Here is a 17,536-nt window from a genome sequence, read left to right on the forward strand (position 1 = left end):
TAAAAGGCTTTCTTTATATCCTTAGGCAAAGATTTTTGTGCAGTTCTAGGAGAATTTATGCCCACAGCATCCTCTTCGGATGATATAAGAAGCCGCCAAGAAGGAGCTTCTCTGGGAGCCTGCTGGATGCATGTATGGACCTTCTCATGTCATGCCATAAAAGCTGTTGACAATGAACAGTTGTTTTACATGTTAAAAATGCTTGGAAGGAATATTTCAGGGGAACCTTTTATAGACTGAATGTTCTCCCTTAGCTTTTCTTAAGCAATGCCCAGCAGAGTCGAATCCTGTTGTGGTGTTCATTTTGCTTACAAAGTCAGCGACTTTTTTTTCCCCCTGTGCATTTGTTTCCACTGATACCTTCTTTCTCACAGTGACTTAGGGAAACAAATTAATGAGAGTCAAAATAGGACCCATCGGCAGCGTTGGAACACGTGTTTCTAGACTCCAGTAACTGAGACGGTAGAAAAGTTACCCACACGATATTTGGCACCTAGTTAGGTATGCCTTCCTAGAACAATCTTGAGAAAATATTTTTGCCCTGCCCTTCTTTTTCATTTCTGTCTCTTAAAAAAAATTTTTTTTTGGTGTTTTGTCATACCCAAGGGAGTACTTCGGATAATGACTTTGCGGTATCCGTCAGCATAGTGTGTTCCGGAGAGGGGCACAGCTAGCTGTAATGTTGCTTTTGATGACTACAGGCTGTGGCCCCGGCTCCCGGACGGCATGCTACTCCTTCCAAGCTCTTTCTTAACTCTTAACCTCCTTGCCATTCTTCCTGGCCCACGACAGAGAGGAGGCACTTGGCTGACAGGCCTGTCATTTCTGGGTTTTCTTTCGCAGCCATGCCAAGAGACCAGAGCCCATATCTCCATCTTCCCGGCATGCCACTTGGCCCAAATCCTTAAATAATGGATGTGGCTAAGCTGTAATCCATTTTCTATGTCCCAGGAATGACAATCCATTCTCTGTTTTGAGAGCCTATTCCTGGATCAGAAACTTGTGAAGATTTTCCGCCTGTTGGGAGTGGAAGGTCCACAGCTCGTACCTTCAGTCCTGTTCTCTTTTTCCCCCCCCCTTTCTTCCTTGTCCCCGGGATTGTCATGACCCGGAAGTGAATTGTTTCTGCAGCTTTTCATTTTTTCTGAAAGTCAGTCCGTTTCAAAGTTAAATATTGAACCTCAGGAGCACCTTGGTGGCTCATTTGGTTGAGTGTTCGACTCTTGATTTCAGTTCAAGTCATGGTCCCAAGGTCGTCGGATGGAGCTCTGAGTCGTGCTTTACACGGAGCATGGAGCCTGCCTGAGATTCTCTCTCTTTCTCTCTCTCTCTCTCTCTCTCTGTCCTTCCTTCCCTCTCCCCCACTCTCGTGCACACACTCTCTCTCTAAAATTAAAACATAAATAAATAAAAAAATAAGTATCATACCTCGTATTCACCAGTAATAACAAACGTGTGTGCTTCAGATGGAAGTTATGATTTCTGTCCAGAAGAAGGGTGTGGATTTGGTGGGGTGGGGGTCCAAGGAAGAGAGAGAGAGAGCCTATGAATGAAACAACATAGAAATAGTAAAAGGTTCTGATCCCTTTGGGAGGAAGGAGAAAAATAGCAAAACCCTGATGTACTATATTTTATCCTTTATGTCGGCTGAGAAATGAGGGTCAGGACCCAGAAACTTTGCTCTATCTCCTGGTGTTTGTTTCAGCTCAGGTGGGGTGGGCTTCTCCTTTGATGGGTCATTTCCTTGTCTCCCTTCACATTCCAGGCTGCATTAAGATGACAAATTTCACTTATGGGCTCAGGCACAGACGTGAAAACCTGAGCTATGGAGCTAACAGGGTGAGTGCAGAGGAGTGGATTTATTGGGGGAGAAAGGGATTGTTCCAAAAGCACAGCAGATTTGGGGAGCCGGGCCCTGCATCAGAGAGTACACAGGATGGCCCGGACAGTACCCGCCTCTCCCCCATCAGCCCTGGTCTGAGGCCTCATCACTTGCCCCAAGGCTGAAGACACATGTTAAAGTAATTACGAGACTTCTTTAAAGCACACACACACACACACACACACACACACACACTCCAGAATATGTTGTTCGTAGATGTGCAACTTTATTTGGACATCACCTGAAAGCAGGTTTTGCAGAAAAGATTGAGGGCGAAATACGTAGAATAAAGGCCTTGTGTTCTTTTCTGTCTGTGAACTCCACAATAAATAGCTCACTTCTCCTACCCTGCCTTTAGTGAGGAGAAAAAAAAAAATCTTGGACAGCAAAGAGCAAGTCCGTCACATCAAACATGACTGCGTTAAATACTAAAATGTTCAAAGTCCAACTGAGATAGATAAAGGCTTTGATGGAAAGTGGATATTTCCCAGGGACATTACAAGCAATAATCCAGATGTTATGCTGTAATGCAACGAGTGTCGTGGATAGATCAGGAGATCCAGCCAAGCCGCGCCTGATGTAGGCCTTAGCCTTGCCCTCCCATGCTGTTCTGCCATATGGAACCTATCTCTCGGCCCTCTTAATAACCAGCTTTGGATTCCATTTTCACAGAGCTCATAGAGCTAAGTGGGGCTGTTTTATGGACAAGTTAGATAGAAGCCTTTCCAAGATAAACATCCAATTTGAAATTAGGACATACCAAGCCACAAAATTATTTTAGGGCATATTTCATGGAAGCCCTGCCATTTTTCTTAGGCAATTGCCAGACTGGAGGATGCCCTTTGATCCCATGTGGACATTACTCCCTTCTTTATAAAAAGGATTTTGAAATAGTTGCAGTGTTTAGGGAGGAATATATCTGTCGGAACTTTGAAGCATGGCCATGGGACAGGTCATGCTTTAGCTTGTTGGTTGGCAAGTCAAACTTTAAGAAGAAAAAAGAAAAAAAAAAAAGGGAATTGTAGCCGGATATATGAATCAAAATCTCATTTTCCTTTTAAAGATAGAAGTTTTCAGCCCGTGTGCTTAATAAGCTATAAAATGTACTCGGTGTATCCACATCTATATGCTCAAATATAAATTTATAAACACATACGCATATATGTTTGTATATGTGTCTGTTGATGTACTGTGTCGGCATGTGTTGTGTTTAATTAACATGAAATCGCTTGACTTTAATACTTTCATAAGGCTTTTTTTATTGAATATATTCTCTCCACAACCAAACTGGAAATAGAAGTTCCGAAAGAATCGTTCATGTTCTCCAGAGGAGAGGGATTTTTTTTTTCTTTTTAAAATGAATTATTTTCCCTTGCCCCCTCCCTGCTCTGTCTCAGCACCTCCAAAACTCGTGCGTGCGTGCGTGCGTGTGTGTGTGTGTGTGTGTGCATTTTAAGAGAAGAGCAGCGCAGATGTGAAGCTTGAGAGTGTAGACTTCCTTGAATGTGCTTTGCTTAAGGTCGTCATAAAATGATCAAATGCTTGGTGGCTTGTTGCCGCACCATTTATTAAGACTGGTGGAGTAACGTGTTGGATGAGGTAAGCTGGTATATAATTAATACGGTTCTGACATACCATTTGTTGTGATAAATTGTGACTAACTGGTGTCCGAGCGAATTGGTGTCTGAATGATCTCGAAGATGTATTGAGTAGATGACAGGAACGAATATATAGTGTTAGAAATTCACGGCTTTACTATGGTACTTTATGCCATTTACATTCTCCAGTCCATTTATTTCTCCTTCAAATACGCCCGCCTCTGCTCGTGCCATTTCACGTGTCGAGGGGCGAACGTAGATCAACTCCACCAACTCGGTGCGGCGTGCGGATCGGGTGGGGATCCTCATGCAGGCAAACCAACCATAAAAAAAGACCCGGTGGAGACCTTCAGGGAAATGTGACTCTGTGCTGGGTGTCTAATGATATTAAGGGAATTATGGTTATCTGTGTTGAATGTGGTCACGGTAGGGTGCTTCTGTAAAAACACATATGGGTTTTGCTTTCAACTCTTTCAGCCCGAGAAAGAGAGTGAAGGGCTAGATGAAGTCAGATGGGCGAAACGTGGAATCAGATGGATCCGCACGTGGAGATTTATATACCATGCTCTCTGCCTTTGTGCGTGTTTGGAAATTTCCATAGTGGAAATTAAAAATAAAGTGTGCGTGTCCTCTTTATAATTTAATAATCGGGGCTGTTTGCTCTCCTCTACATTCTGTTTAGGGTGTGTGTGAGTGTGCATGAGTAGTATAATTTAGAAAAGGAAAAAAAAAAAACAAGTTAAGAGTTACCCAATCTCTACTGGATCCCAGGCGCCGTGCTAAGGACGTTATACATCCTTCTCCCTGCAGATCTGCAAAGCGCATTTGCCTGGCTGGCTGCTTCCAGGCTGTATCTGGAGTTGTGCATCTCACTGTGGTGTTGGGCATTTTAGGAGCAGCCCAAGGAATAAAGGGAAGTGTGGACAGATTTGAGTGTGAAGGATAAATTCAAAACCATTATTGCTAAATGCCCAGAGGTATTTTGTTTCCCTGCAAAGCAATGCCTCGCTCCTGTCTCTCTGTTCCCAGAATGCCTTTCTTCCCTTCCTTCTATTAAAATAGCTGAAGGATTCCTACCACGGAGCGCATCTGGGTGGGAGGATAGGCCAGGGCCAAATCCAAGCGTTGTTCCTAAACATCCTTCACTATACTTTAGAAGTCCAGGGCTGGAGAAGGAAACCACATAACTGTGCCTGCAGGTTGGCCAAATCCCGAAGACGAGTAACACTTTCAGCAGCTAGGGAGTGCGATTCCTGATCCCCATACTGCGAGCTGGAATTTCTGTGATCACCAAAGTCACACTCAGGAATTATCAGCACGTTGATCTGTCCTCTTCTTTCTTTGCTTTAGTCCTCTTTGATACGCAACTTGCGACTCTCAGAGTCCTTGAAAAAGAACCAACTCTGGAATGGGATTATAAGTATAACCTTGTTGGAAGGGAAGAATGTATCAGGAGGAAGCATGACAGAAATGTTTGTCCAGTTAAAACTGGGAGACCAGAGGTATAAGAGTAAGGTAAGTTCTGTCAATTCCTTAGGAAGAAGCATACCTTTTGTAATAAAAGGACTGAAAAAAAAAATGTTTTCCACTCTAAATTTCACAAGAAGAGGAGAATTTTATTTTTCGCCCTCGTAACAGTGTTAGGAGCATCCCAGGCCACAAAATAATCTATAACTGAAGCCAATTGGTATACCTATTTTGGTTGCTTAGCATAATTTATTTTAATGTAGTTAACTGGTGCTAGAGAAAGCTTATGAAATAATAGATTTGGATGCATTGATTTATTTTTGTTTTGAAAATAAGCAAGCTGTTGTTTCATAGATTGCAGGAAAGGGATAACCAAATATTTTCAAAATCCTACAAAAATAATAGTGTAATATATTTATATGAAAACATTTGAGAAAAGTAAAAAGTTCTCAAAACCATCTACTTTTTGCTTTCTCTTACTTGTAGGTATTAACACCCAAAATAGACAGACATTTGTTGTGGGTTTTTTTTGTGATTTTGTTTTTAAAGTATTAGTGATTTTTTTTTTTTTGAACAAAAGTAATGGCATTTGTAGCCGCCTTTAAAAATCAATCATCTTCTTCTCCCGAAACAAATTCCACTTAATTTTTAATCTTAGTAATTTGGCGTGGTTTTTATTTCAAAAACCATAGTCTCCAAACCATGGTAATTAATTCGTTTTACATAACTGTCAGACAGGAATATTTCCTAAGTTTTATGGATTGGGGGAACGAGGGTACTTGAAAGTTAAGTCACTTGCCAAAAGCTACATGGAAAAAAAAAATGCAAACCAAACAAAACATTGGTAGAAGATTTTGAAAATAGACCCGAGGATATTTGCAATTCGGGCTTTCCAGTGTAGAGTCCGTAACAGATGAAGATATGTGCAATTGGAAAATGATTTAGGGAGCAGAAGTTGGTCTCTGCTGTATACTTTTAAGTGCAAAATCAAACATTAAACAGCATTTACCCCACCACAAGGAGTAAAGAATTAAAGCTCACACTGGAGAATCATTTTTGAAAAATATGAAAAATCAGGGGCGGGTTAACAGCCGAAATATGCAGACATTTATTTTAACCAGCTAGTTTCAGGCTGTACCTTACAGTGAACGTAGCCAGAGTGAACACATCTCTCCACGAAGGTTCCTGTAGCCAGCCAGGGTCAGGCTAAGGATTTATAAGAAAAATTATTCATCGCTAAGTACGCTCAGCCCTTCCCCCCCCCCCCCCCCCCCCCCCCGCCGGGCTAAGGTGAAGTGCAGAATTAGTCCAGCATTTGCTACCTGCCCCCTTGAGGAATATCACATTTAATTTGTGTGGTTGAGTTTCTTTTTTTCTGTGGTTTCTAAATTCTGTGAGCTGATATATTAAGCTCAATGTAAAAAACAGCTGAAATGATAATACGTGATGTGGGCTACAGCCGACATCCGAGTTATCCCTGATTCCCCTGGCGGTAATAGTTTGGCGCTAGGATTTCTAGGATTTCATAGTTGACTCTAGAGCCTGATAAGTCAGTGCCCGGCATTCTTGCCGATTTTTAGTCACAAATCGAATTTCGATGTAAATGAAACAAAAGCAAAAATGCTGCTAACTGATCAAACACACACGATCGGAGAACGCAGAAACACTTGTGGAATTTTCACACCACCCTGCTTCATCTCGCAGTGTGGCAGCCGTGAGGCTTCTTAGTCTTTCACACTCGAGTGACCGGATTCAGGAAACTCGGACTGAAATGTGCAAGTTACGGGTTTCGCACGCAAGGCATCGGACAGATGTTAATTAACACCACAAACTGCTAATTTATATACTCCTTAGGCCAGCACTGAGTGGATGCACTAATAAAAATGTTACTTGCATCCGGTTCACCAATCCGTAGTCTCTTTTGGGAGAGGGAGCAACTGTAAATGTCTACTGAGATGTGTTTTCCGTGTATATAATACCTATATAATTTATGGTTCCTGGTGGGGTAATTCCTTGTGGGGTTACTCTTTTTTAACTTGCTGGAGAAATTGTTGGATCTGGGGGGTGAGCTAAGAGGGTAGCGATGTTTTGCCAATTCCAGAACCCCCAAGGTCCCTTTCGTTCCCAAACGGAAAGTTTAGCTTTCTCAGGGGGGGGGAGGCCCATCGCCATGACTTCCTGCCGTTTAGCAATGACATGTATGTGTATGTAGCTGCTTTAGCGACGAATGGCATTTTGAGAAAGTAAATATCATAACCGCATGTTTTCTAGACACTGTGTAAGAGTGCAAATCCGCAGTGGCGGGAACAGTTTGACTTTCACTACTTCTCTGACAGGATGGGCATTTTGGACATTGAAGTGTGGGGAAAGGACAGCAGAAAGCACGAGGAACGTCTGGGCACGTGAGTCTGCTCTGCTTTCTAACTCGTGGGAGACGCGTGGGCAGCTCGCATCTGCATGGAGCTGCTCAGAGACAATGTCTTGATCTGTGTGGGCTTAGAGTCGAAACCTCATCTCCCCACCCCGGGAGTCATAAGTCAGCTGGACCCTAACCTGGGGAAAAGGTTTTGTTTTTGTTTTTGTTTTAACTGGTAAATGCCATTTAATATTGATTAAAACAGAAGAAAATCGTTATGTGTTGGAAATTCTCTAAAAAAAAAAAAAAAAAAGACACCAGGCCATTTCAGACAATCTGCGAAATGGTTATGCATATGGCCCTTGAACACCACGCGTTGAACTGCGTGGGTCCACTTAAACATGGATTTTTTTTTCCAATAAATACAGTACACTAAGCATCTTTTCTCTTCCTTAGGATTTTTTACAAGAACGTTTTCCTTTTCTCTAGCTAACTTTATTGTGGGAATACAGTGTCTGACACCGATAATATACAAAGTTATGTGTTAATTGTTTGTACTGTCGGTAAGGCTGCTGGGCAACAGGGGGCTGATTTAGTAGTTGAGTTTGGGGGGAAGTGAAAAGCTATTTTTGACTGTGCGGGGTCATCAGCGCCCGTGACCCCTGCACTGTTCAGTAATCAACTGTGTAAATTTCCAGCGTGCCCTCTAATTTTGGTTTTGATACTTAGTAAAATACCCTACAATTTAGTAAGAATATCAGCCGCGGTGTCTCAAACGATGGGAGACCTTTCAGTGTCCTTCATGAGCTGTGTGGCAAACCGTCATGAAATCTGTTGAGCCGACTTTCTGTATTCTACCGTCTCTTTCCTTTGCACCCTCCCAACTCCATTGGGGCTCTCACCCTCCCGTAACCAGCGATGCTATGACTGTTACGGCTTTCTTCTGGCTTGTAGTAATGCCATTAAATGAGACTGTGCCTGCACTGTGGCTGGCCCGTGGTAAGTACGGTGGACATCGCGGTGGAAGCATACATCATCTCTGATCTTTCAAATAGCCCTGCAGGTTGGCAGCATTATTCTCCTTTCGTAGATGAGGGGACAGAATGCAAGAGGTTTACAAATGACTTGGTTGTGGACTTCAGAGCAGCAGGTGCCAGGGCAGAAAGCACAGGAGTCTGTGTTTTCCAAGACCGATTTCTTTCCACCAAATCCCTGCCTTGTGTTCATCCCGTATCCAATTTTTCATCCCGATTCTTCACCCCGGTACAATGTGTACGCAGATCTTAAATCTCGAATGTAAGCATGCAGAGGGCTCTCAACAGCTGTTGGTCATCTTTTCCACACCAAGGACTCCGGAACCTTGGGTTCAGAGAGGTGCCTGGGGCTCGGCCCTTGGAGAACGGAGAGTCTGCTAAAACCTCTGTCGTGAAGCCAGAGCAGCTCAGCCCTTGCCTGTCGTCTGCATTGGGGTTCAGACTGAGGGAAAGTCCTCTCACTGCTTTTTCTGCGTAAAATACTGAGCACAGTGTCTGGCACACAGAGCGTTGGATCTTCCTGCCGTCGCCCCATCCCTCCTCAGCAGCTCTCCTGAGGTAGACGGGTGGCGAGTTTGGTACCCACGGAACATTCCTCTGGTGTTTTCTCAGTGGAGGTACCGTGTCCCGGGGGACTGTCCGGCATGTTGCAGGAGGTTTAGGAAATCTGGCTCTCACCCACCTGATTCCGGATACTCGTCTCTGTCCCCAGTGGTTGTGTGGGAGATATACACATGGCACATCCACATTCCATCACACGTATCCAGACACCCCCCGGGGGAACAGCGTGTCACCAGTTGAGACCTCAGCTCTTCCAGCCTCCCTGGGGCACAGCCCGGGTTGCAGGGCTTCATGTGGCCCTCTTGTCCCCAACACTCTGCTGAGCCCACAGCTGGCTGCCATTGCTTTATTGCCAACCTCGTGGTTTCGGTTGGTGCTTTCGGATAGCAGACTAGGTCCTGTCACCCTCCGGCTCCCGCAGGAGGTCTCCCCCTGGTCATTTTGCAGATATTACCCGTCGGATGACTTTAGCCCGCTCTTGTCTCTCCTTCCTGCACCCACACAGGGTAACTGAGGCACTTCTGACGTTCCCCACTACTTCTGACACTTGTCACCGCTGTGACATTACCAGTGCCCTCCCAACGCTCACGGTTAGGAGCCCCAGAAACTTCGTGCTGGCCCAGGGAGCAAGGATTGGTTACGTCAGTGCCCGGATAGAGGATCCCGTGTCCCAAAGTGCCACCTGAGTGGTGGGAATTTGGGTTTCCAGTGATGAATGGCAAGCGTGTTATTTTAGGAGGTGCCAGGAATAATGCCCTCTCGCCTCACCCATCGCTGTGCTGCCATGTTTCCTTCACACAACAGGAAGTGCTTTGCCAAATGAGTATTGAGTTTCTTCGTGGCCACGAAAAACCATGTAGAATGTCCAATTTAGTCTATGTTTTGTCATTTGAGTATCTATTTATTTTAGCGATTTCCTGTTTGCCACTTAGCCATGTACCTGGCCTGGGGGTCATGACGTCCTTCCTCTTCATGGCTTTTAAAGGCTTCTTTTGGTATCCTTTCCCTTTTCCCTCTGCTGAGGTACAAACGGTAGCAAAGGTATCTCTTGGGAGCTGACTACGCAGCATTACCCTGAAGCCAACTCCCAGGTGGGGTGACAGACCTCCCCTAAAATATCTCCTGTTCCTCAGAGTCAAACAGGAAGTGGGGCCGGCATGGGCACACCCCGGACCTGTTACATACGGGTGCTCCTTACTTTCAATTTCACTCTTCTTTCCTTCTCGTTTCATTTTGTTGTCGTTGTCGTCCTTGGAAGGCTCAGTTGTTTCATCTCCCAGGGCTGGGGAAATACCTTTTTGCATGAGGAAGCTCTCTGACAGTGTGAATGAGTCATGAACGTCTGTGAAGACCTGTCGCGTATTTTGTTTTTGGATCACACCTTGATGCTGGTCCTCGAAAGCCCCACGTGGCCTCTCTGCGGAAATTCTTTTTGAGATTGATTTTGAGATTTTCCTCAAACGTTGCCCGCAACGTTCGCAACTAAACTTACGCGATTTAAGAAAAAGAAATATGGATAGTAAAAGTCATGTATACATGAATATATATATCGAATATATATATATATACATATATATATATATATATATATATATATATATACACACATATATCTCAAAAACAGTATAGACAATTTTTGAAACTTTTTGTAGAAGTTTGCAGGGAATAGGGGCTATCTTCAAGGACTTGATGTAAAGGACATCTGTTGACCAAAGGATTGAGCCATGGCATTGGCCTTGGCCTTGGTGGGTTGCTAGCTTGATCGTGGTTCAGACATGGGCCTGCCTGATGGCCAGCCACCGCCAGGATCTCCTAAGTCACCTGGAGCTTTCCGAAATCCTCTTGTACGAGGCTTCCTCTGCAGTCTTCTGAGACTCTTCTCAGAGTCTTCTCAGTCTAACTGAGCCACAAGTTAACCCAAGGGGGGGGGGTTCAAGGCTGGTGAGATAAAGGTGTTTGAACAGATCCAATGCCCTCTGGACCATGGTAGCTACTAACTCCACTGTTTGTCCAAGAGCACAAACAAAACAAAACAAAATGGAAAAAAAAAAGCAGACAAAAACACCAAAAAAGCAACACAACACAACACAAAACAAAACAACAGTCTCTGATTTTAAAGGCCATCAATGGTCCAGAGACAGTGAACTTTTCAGGGGAGTAAGAAATAAAGTTGAACTTTATTTCTCAGTTGAACCTGCTCCAACTTTTAACCAAGATGGCAAGAGTATACATATAGGTCATCCCATTGTAAACCTGGGCCATTTCAAAATAATCCTTTTGTTTTCTGAAAGTGTATTTTACAGTTCAAGGCGGTTTTAGAGATTAACTCATTATTATAGAATATTCTAGGCTTCACTGGGTTTTGAAAAGTCAAGAAGGAGAATGTGCGAGTCCATTTCAACTGGGCTGCCTCAGAGGCAGCCCTCGGCCCCGCATGGTGCCTTGGAAAGTGGTGCTAACATTGTACTGGTTTATTAGTGACGCTGATGCCATAGAGAACCGGGGCTGGAATATTTCTCCGGACAAATTGCACCGCATGTCATTGATCTGCTTTTACAGCCAGGCTTGACACATTCACCATTTTCTTCCTGTTCACCCCCTTCCTTAGCCTCTGAGATTTACAGCTTTTAAAACTACAGCACTCTTTTCTGCCCCTTGCATTTAAGTTAAAAGCTGACCAGTCTGTAATATAAAACAAGGAATTGTGGTAATGAATAAGAGGTTAAAAGCTATCATGGCAACTGAAACTTGAGCAGGTTCGACTGACTGATATGGCAAAATGATGTGTTGAATTAAAACATTAAAATGCTGTGGGATTAATGGAGAAAGACAGGAACAGGAGGTCAGAAACAGTGCTAAATCAGCACATTATATGCCTGTGGGCTAGAGGAAAGCTTTACTACACATGCCTGTTGCAGAGGGAAAAAAATAGTAATTGAGTCGTCATTTTCTTCAGGTGAGGAGAAACATAGACTTTTCAATCTGAGAAGCACCTAGGAAATATATTTATTGCCGTCCCTTTCTCATGTAGAGGAGGAATTAAACAATGCACAGGATTTCATTACAACAGCAACAACAAAAAAAACCACTGCCTTTGTCATTTGGATTTTTTGACTTTGAGTTTCCTTGTGCCACTGGCCTTCGTTTGTTTGTTCGTTCGCTCTATTCAACAGAGAGCCCGTCATGTACCAGATGGCCTACAAAGTGCTGAGGATTCAGTGGAAGACGGTACAGTGATGGATATAGTGCTGTCCTCAGACTCTATGAAGTTCTGGGGCGGCTGCATGTGAGCAGGCAGTGACTTGGGGGAGGGAGGGAGCAGCTCCCTGGATGGACAGAGGTCTGAGCTGGCGGCCTCTAAAGATGGCGGGTTGGCCTGACCAGGAGATTGGAGGAAGAACACTGTCCTAACACAGGCACTTCTCTTGTGTGTGAGGTCACACATGACGCCACAGGGCCAGAAATTTGCCAGTGCTCATTAATCACGTAGATGCTCTGAGTATGTGTTTTCCACATCGTTCCCAACAGACAGCAATTTTATAAGCTTTATTGCTGGGTCAGATTTATTAACAAGCGTGTCATTGGATATGTTTGGCCACAGTTTCTTGGGCTATGGTGAGTTAAACGCAAGGCTTTACAAATTATTTTTAGGTCAGTTTCCCTGATGACTTGTCAGTGTGTCTGGATCGTCAGCAACCAACCTTGTAAAATTTTAAAATACTAACATTGGTGTAATTCACCATAGGCCAAATTATTAACATTTCTGTAGATCACTGGTCAGCAAACTAGGGCCCGTGGGCCAAATCCAGATGGCTACCTGTTTTCGAATAAAGTTTTATCAACTACCAGCCTTGTTCGTTTGTTTACACTGTCTATTACTGCTTTCACGCTGCAAGGGGAGTTGAGTAGGTTCAGCAAAGACCACATGGCCCGTAGACTTCAAATATTTACTTTCTGGCCCTTTATGGAAAAAAATAGTTTAGGTGCCTATTATTTATTACTTATTAGTTGGTGTGATAATTGAGCCAGTTCATTCTATGAGAGCCATTTAGACCATCTATCTGAAAACTGAGTTTATTTTTCAAAGAAAATTTGCATATATACTAGTAAGCTAAGCTTTCATAAATGCTCTGAAAATGTTGCCATTTGTGTAGTTGGGGAAGAAATTTAGAGGCTACAAAATGGAAGGGAAACCAATACATAACCGTCCTTGTAAAATTCTGGAATTAGACAGTGAGTCTGCAGTGTTTATAAGAATGAGAAAGAAGGGAGGAGTGGTGGATGGTATTTTAATTTGCCCAGAAAGCTGGGCTGAATTTATTCCCTAGCATTCCTGGAGGCTCCTGGTGCACTCCGCCCCTAACAGGGAGCTACACAGATAAAGAAAGCCTGGGGAAAGAACACCAGATTCTGGAAAGCTTCAGTAGCACCAAGAGAGAATTAAGAGACCAACTAAACATTACGGTATTTTCTCAGGGCAAAATCGGAAACCCTTTAGAAAATAGAAGACACGACCTAAATGCTCCTTTCAAGGTTTTTTTTATGTTAAAAATGTCTTCGATGAAAGTATTTCAGATTTTTTTCTGTCTTAATGATTTTAGATTTCAGAGTACTTATCTTCACTTGAACCTAAAAAAAAAAAAGTGTTTTGTTCACCCAATCCTAAGGAAAAAAAAAAAAGATATTTTGTTCACACAGTAACTTCCCTTTCTTCGGGAGGCTCAGAGAGTATTGTGATAATATCTGCAATTCGGAAAGACAAATCCTTTTTATTTTGTATTTATTTATTTTTTTTTTGAAGTCTTTGTTGGAATTCCAGTGAGTTAACATCGAGCGTTATAGCAGTCTCACATGTCCACTACAGTAATTCAGTACTTCTGTACATCACCCAGTGTTCATCGGGATAAGATCCCTCCTTAATCCCCATCACCTCGTTCACCGATCCCCCCCCGCCCCACCTCTCCTCTGGTAACCATCAGTTTATTCTGTATTATTAAGGGTATATATTGATTTGTCTCTCTTTTCCTTTGCTAGTTTATTTTGTGTTTCTTAAGGTCCACATATGAGTGAAACCATATGGTATTTGACTTATTTCACTTAACATGATACTCTCTACATCCATCCATGTCGTTGCAAAAGGCAAGATTCCATTCCTCTTTATGGCTGACATATATGTGTATGTGTATATATAAACATAAATATGTATATAACATATATATCACACATATATTATATATAACATATGTATTACATATATAACACATATATATTATATATAACATATATATCACATATATAACATATACCACACATATATAACATATACATAACATATATCACATATATATCATATCACATATATAACATATATTACATATATATAACATATATACATAACATATAATACACACACACACACGTGTGTGTGTGTGTGTGTGTGTGTATATAACATACATATTTCACATCATCTTTATTCATCAGTTGATGGACACTTGCGTTGCTTCCATATCTTGGCTTATTATAAATAATGCTGCTACAAACATAGGTTTGCAGGTATCCCTTTGCATTAGTTTTCTTGTATTCTTTGGAAAAATCTACAGTAGTCCCATTGCTGGACCATAAGGTAGCTCTCTTTGTAACTTTTTGAGGAACATCCATAGTTTTCCACAGTGGCTGCACCAGTTTGCATAAGACAAGTCCCCTTTGTAATTTTTTTTTTTTCTCCTGCTTTTGCTGATAATACAGTAACTCCTTCCTGGCTTGGCGTTAATATAAATAATTCTTCCAGCCTCTGGCTAATCTCCAGAGCTTCTGATTCTACTTCAGACATGAGGATCAGCTGGAACAACGTGGGCTAAGGTTGGAACAGAGTAAAATAGAGGACAGGTTCTTGTATGGAATTCATTTCTTCTTACCCCCAGCTTTCCTCCTTTCTTCCAGAATGTGGAAATAAATGTGAAAGCCAGGTGGGTAGAAGAGAGGAAGAGGGCAATTCAGTTGCAGAAAGTTTATAGAAAGTCCTCTTTAGACGGGGTGCCTGGCTAGCTCAGTAGGTAGAGCACATGACCCTTGATCTCAGGGTTTGATTTCAGGCCCCATGTTGGGTGTGGAACCTACTTTAAAAAATTGAAAAAGTCATGTTTTTTTTTATTTTTTTGTAATTTTTTAAAAATGTTTATTTATTTTTGAGAGAGGCAGAATATGAGCAGGGGAGGGACAGAGACAGAGGGAGACACGGAATCTGAAGCAGCCTCTGAGCTGTCAGCACAGAGCCCGACGCGGGCCTCGAACCCACGAACCACAGGATCATGACCTGGGCTAAAGCCGGACGCCTATCCAACTGAGCCCCCCAGACGCCTCTCCCTCCCCCTCACCCCGGCCCCAAACGTCATCTTATAATGGGAGCTAGTTGTTCACACTAGAGAGTGGGTAGATGTAAATTCATTCTTAATTCTTAAGATATCAATTTGCATAATGGGGCAGGGACCCTAAGAGGCTGGGTCATAACCCCGGTGCAGAAGGATCAGTGTTTAATTATGATTGACATGATGGTGATCTATCAATTTAATTTGTTCTTTTAAATCACTATGGAAATAAAAGTAAGTATTTGGCTAACCCCACTCATTAGCTAATTGGGCATGTAGACTGTATAGGACTCTTTTATCTAAAATAGGCGGGGCTGTCTTCACGTATGTGTTCTTTCTTCACCATCCAAAGAATGTTTCGAAATGGGGTAGGTGCAAAAGTTTCACGGGGGACAGAAAGGCCTAAAAAGTTTGTGGAGATGTGTAATCTCTAAGAAGAAACCCAGTGCCTACTTTGCACTTTGTCTGGTACGTGATTCGACATTTGTTTAATAAACTGCTCTATTCCAATGAGTTGTGCCTTGCAACAGGCAGTGTGAGAGTTTGCAGAGTTATTATAAACATGCTAACGCTGTTCACAGTCTTTGTAGATGACTTTTTAGAATTAACGTAAGGTTCGGTTTGGAATTATCGAAGAGAAATTTTATCGTTGCCTAATGATGCGCCATTTTTGGCCCCTAATTTGCCTCTCGTCTCCAAGTAACTTCCGGTTGTTCAAAAAACAAAGCCGCCGCTATTAACAGGAAGGTAAAATTCAAAGGATGAAAATAAATTGTCATCGGTAATGATATTAAGATGAATGTTCCATAAATAGGTTATTGCTAATTTGGACTAATGAAAGCGACCACCAGAAAAAACTCTGCCAAATTTGGGTCATTTCTCTTTCCACAAGAAAGAGCTTTATTCAATGGAAGTGCAAAAAAAAAAACGATGTAAAATAATGCTTTGCAAAGTACTCCTAAGCAGATGTGCAACTACTACATTGGTTAAACATTTGTGGGTAGTTTTGTAGAAAAGGCTTCGTTATAAAGCACTTGACATTTCTTTCCTTCCAAGCCAAATTAATTCTCCATTTACATACTTATGAAAGACAAATATTTAGTAACCCCCATTTTCACGGTAGCAAACTTTCAAAGGTTCTTTATTGCCACAAAAAAAAGTTTTGATTCAGAGCAGAGAGGATTATTTAAAAAGACATTTTTCTCTAATGTGTCTCTGGTAGATACACTTGAATTTATTACATGCAAAAGCTCTAATTGCCATCCCTTCTTAAAACTGGAATCGCGTTTGGAAATTAGGAAATAAATTACCCACACCTATTTAATTTTAGGTACGTATCAGTATTAACATATATATTTTATTCTGTAGTAAGACCTGGTATAGAATTTTAATATTACTGATATTTTTCTCTTTACTTGGGAAGAGATTGCAAGGTTTCCAATTGATGAAACCGGCACTCATTATATATCATGTGGCTCAAAATTGTCATTGCTTTATGTGCTGGATAAGTTTACCTATTTCGAACCATCTGCAAACATGCAAAGTCCATTCAAGATTTAGGCTAAGAATCCATCGATTTATCGTTGTGCCACGTTGTGAGAGGCAGGGATTCCTTTATACAGTCTTGAATATTCATCTCGCTCAATAACTATGGAGGGAAAATGAAAATTAACACACACGGGCGCGCACACACGTATTAGAAGTGGAACTACCACTGCGTACCCTTCCTTCCTCGACTCGACCCTACCTTTTTCATCCACCTGTGCGTAAACAAAGCAGGTGTGGTCCAGCCAAACCCAGAGTTGTCAGTGTTAAAGCAAATAAATGGCTTAGCACCTCAGCCCTCCTTTTTGGTGTTTGTTTCTGTATATAAATGTGTTTGAGGTTTCCAGCATCGCCAGAACATTGGCTGTTGAGAGACGGAAAACATGCAATTCATAGCAGATGGGTGAAGCCTTTTCCTGGCAGTGTTGCCGAAATGGGATCAGTCAACAGCATTTCATGCTCCATTTGTCCAAGAGCAGTCCACCTGGGGAAACCCTGTGGAACCGTGCCTATTAGGAAAACACCTTAACACGTTGCTTTAAATAAAAACTCACCAGTTGGCATTTCTCGGGAAGCAAATGGTTTCTCCAGTGAGCCCTCTGCCACTTTCACTTCTTTGGTCTTTTCTCCCTTTTTTTCAACCGCGACCATTTATTTTCTTTGCTGGCGAAAGACGCAACGCAGAGAAGCCGGCTAGAGCCCTCCCCCGCAATGCTTGACCTTGGAAC

At 42.4% G+C, this 17,536-nt stretch overlaps 1 protein-coding gene across 12 annotated transcripts in view; it reads left to right on the forward strand.

Moving 5' to 3' along the window:
* The window catches only part of MCTP2 (multiple C2 and transmembrane domain containing 2), a 268,029-nt gene that overhangs the window by 107,097 nt on the left and 143,396 nt on the right, over positions 1 to 17,536 (forward strand). For 11 of the 12 annotated variants that reach the window (XR_006218419.1, XR_006218422.1, XR_006218420.1 and 8 more), the window contains exons 9-10: positions 4,831 to 4,995; positions 7,219 to 7,349. Coding sequence is in view for 4 of the 12 variants with exons in the window: in XM_042988136.1 (XP_042844070.1) it covers positions 4,831 to 4,995; positions 7,219 to 7,349 (296 nt within the window). In the remaining 8 variants the exon portion in view is untranslated. Of the gene's footprint in view, positions 1 to 4,830; positions 4,996 to 7,218; positions 7,350 to 17,536 lie in introns of those variants that run through there. The other variant, XR_006218427.1, reaches the window with a different exon arrangement.

This window comes from Panthera tigris, chromosome B3 (assembly GCF_018350195.1).
Source record: "Panthera tigris isolate Pti1 chromosome B3, P.tigris_Pti1_mat1.1, whole genome shotgun sequence".
Taxonomy (NCBI): domain Eukaryota; kingdom Metazoa; phylum Chordata; class Mammalia; order Carnivora; family Felidae; genus Panthera; species Panthera tigris.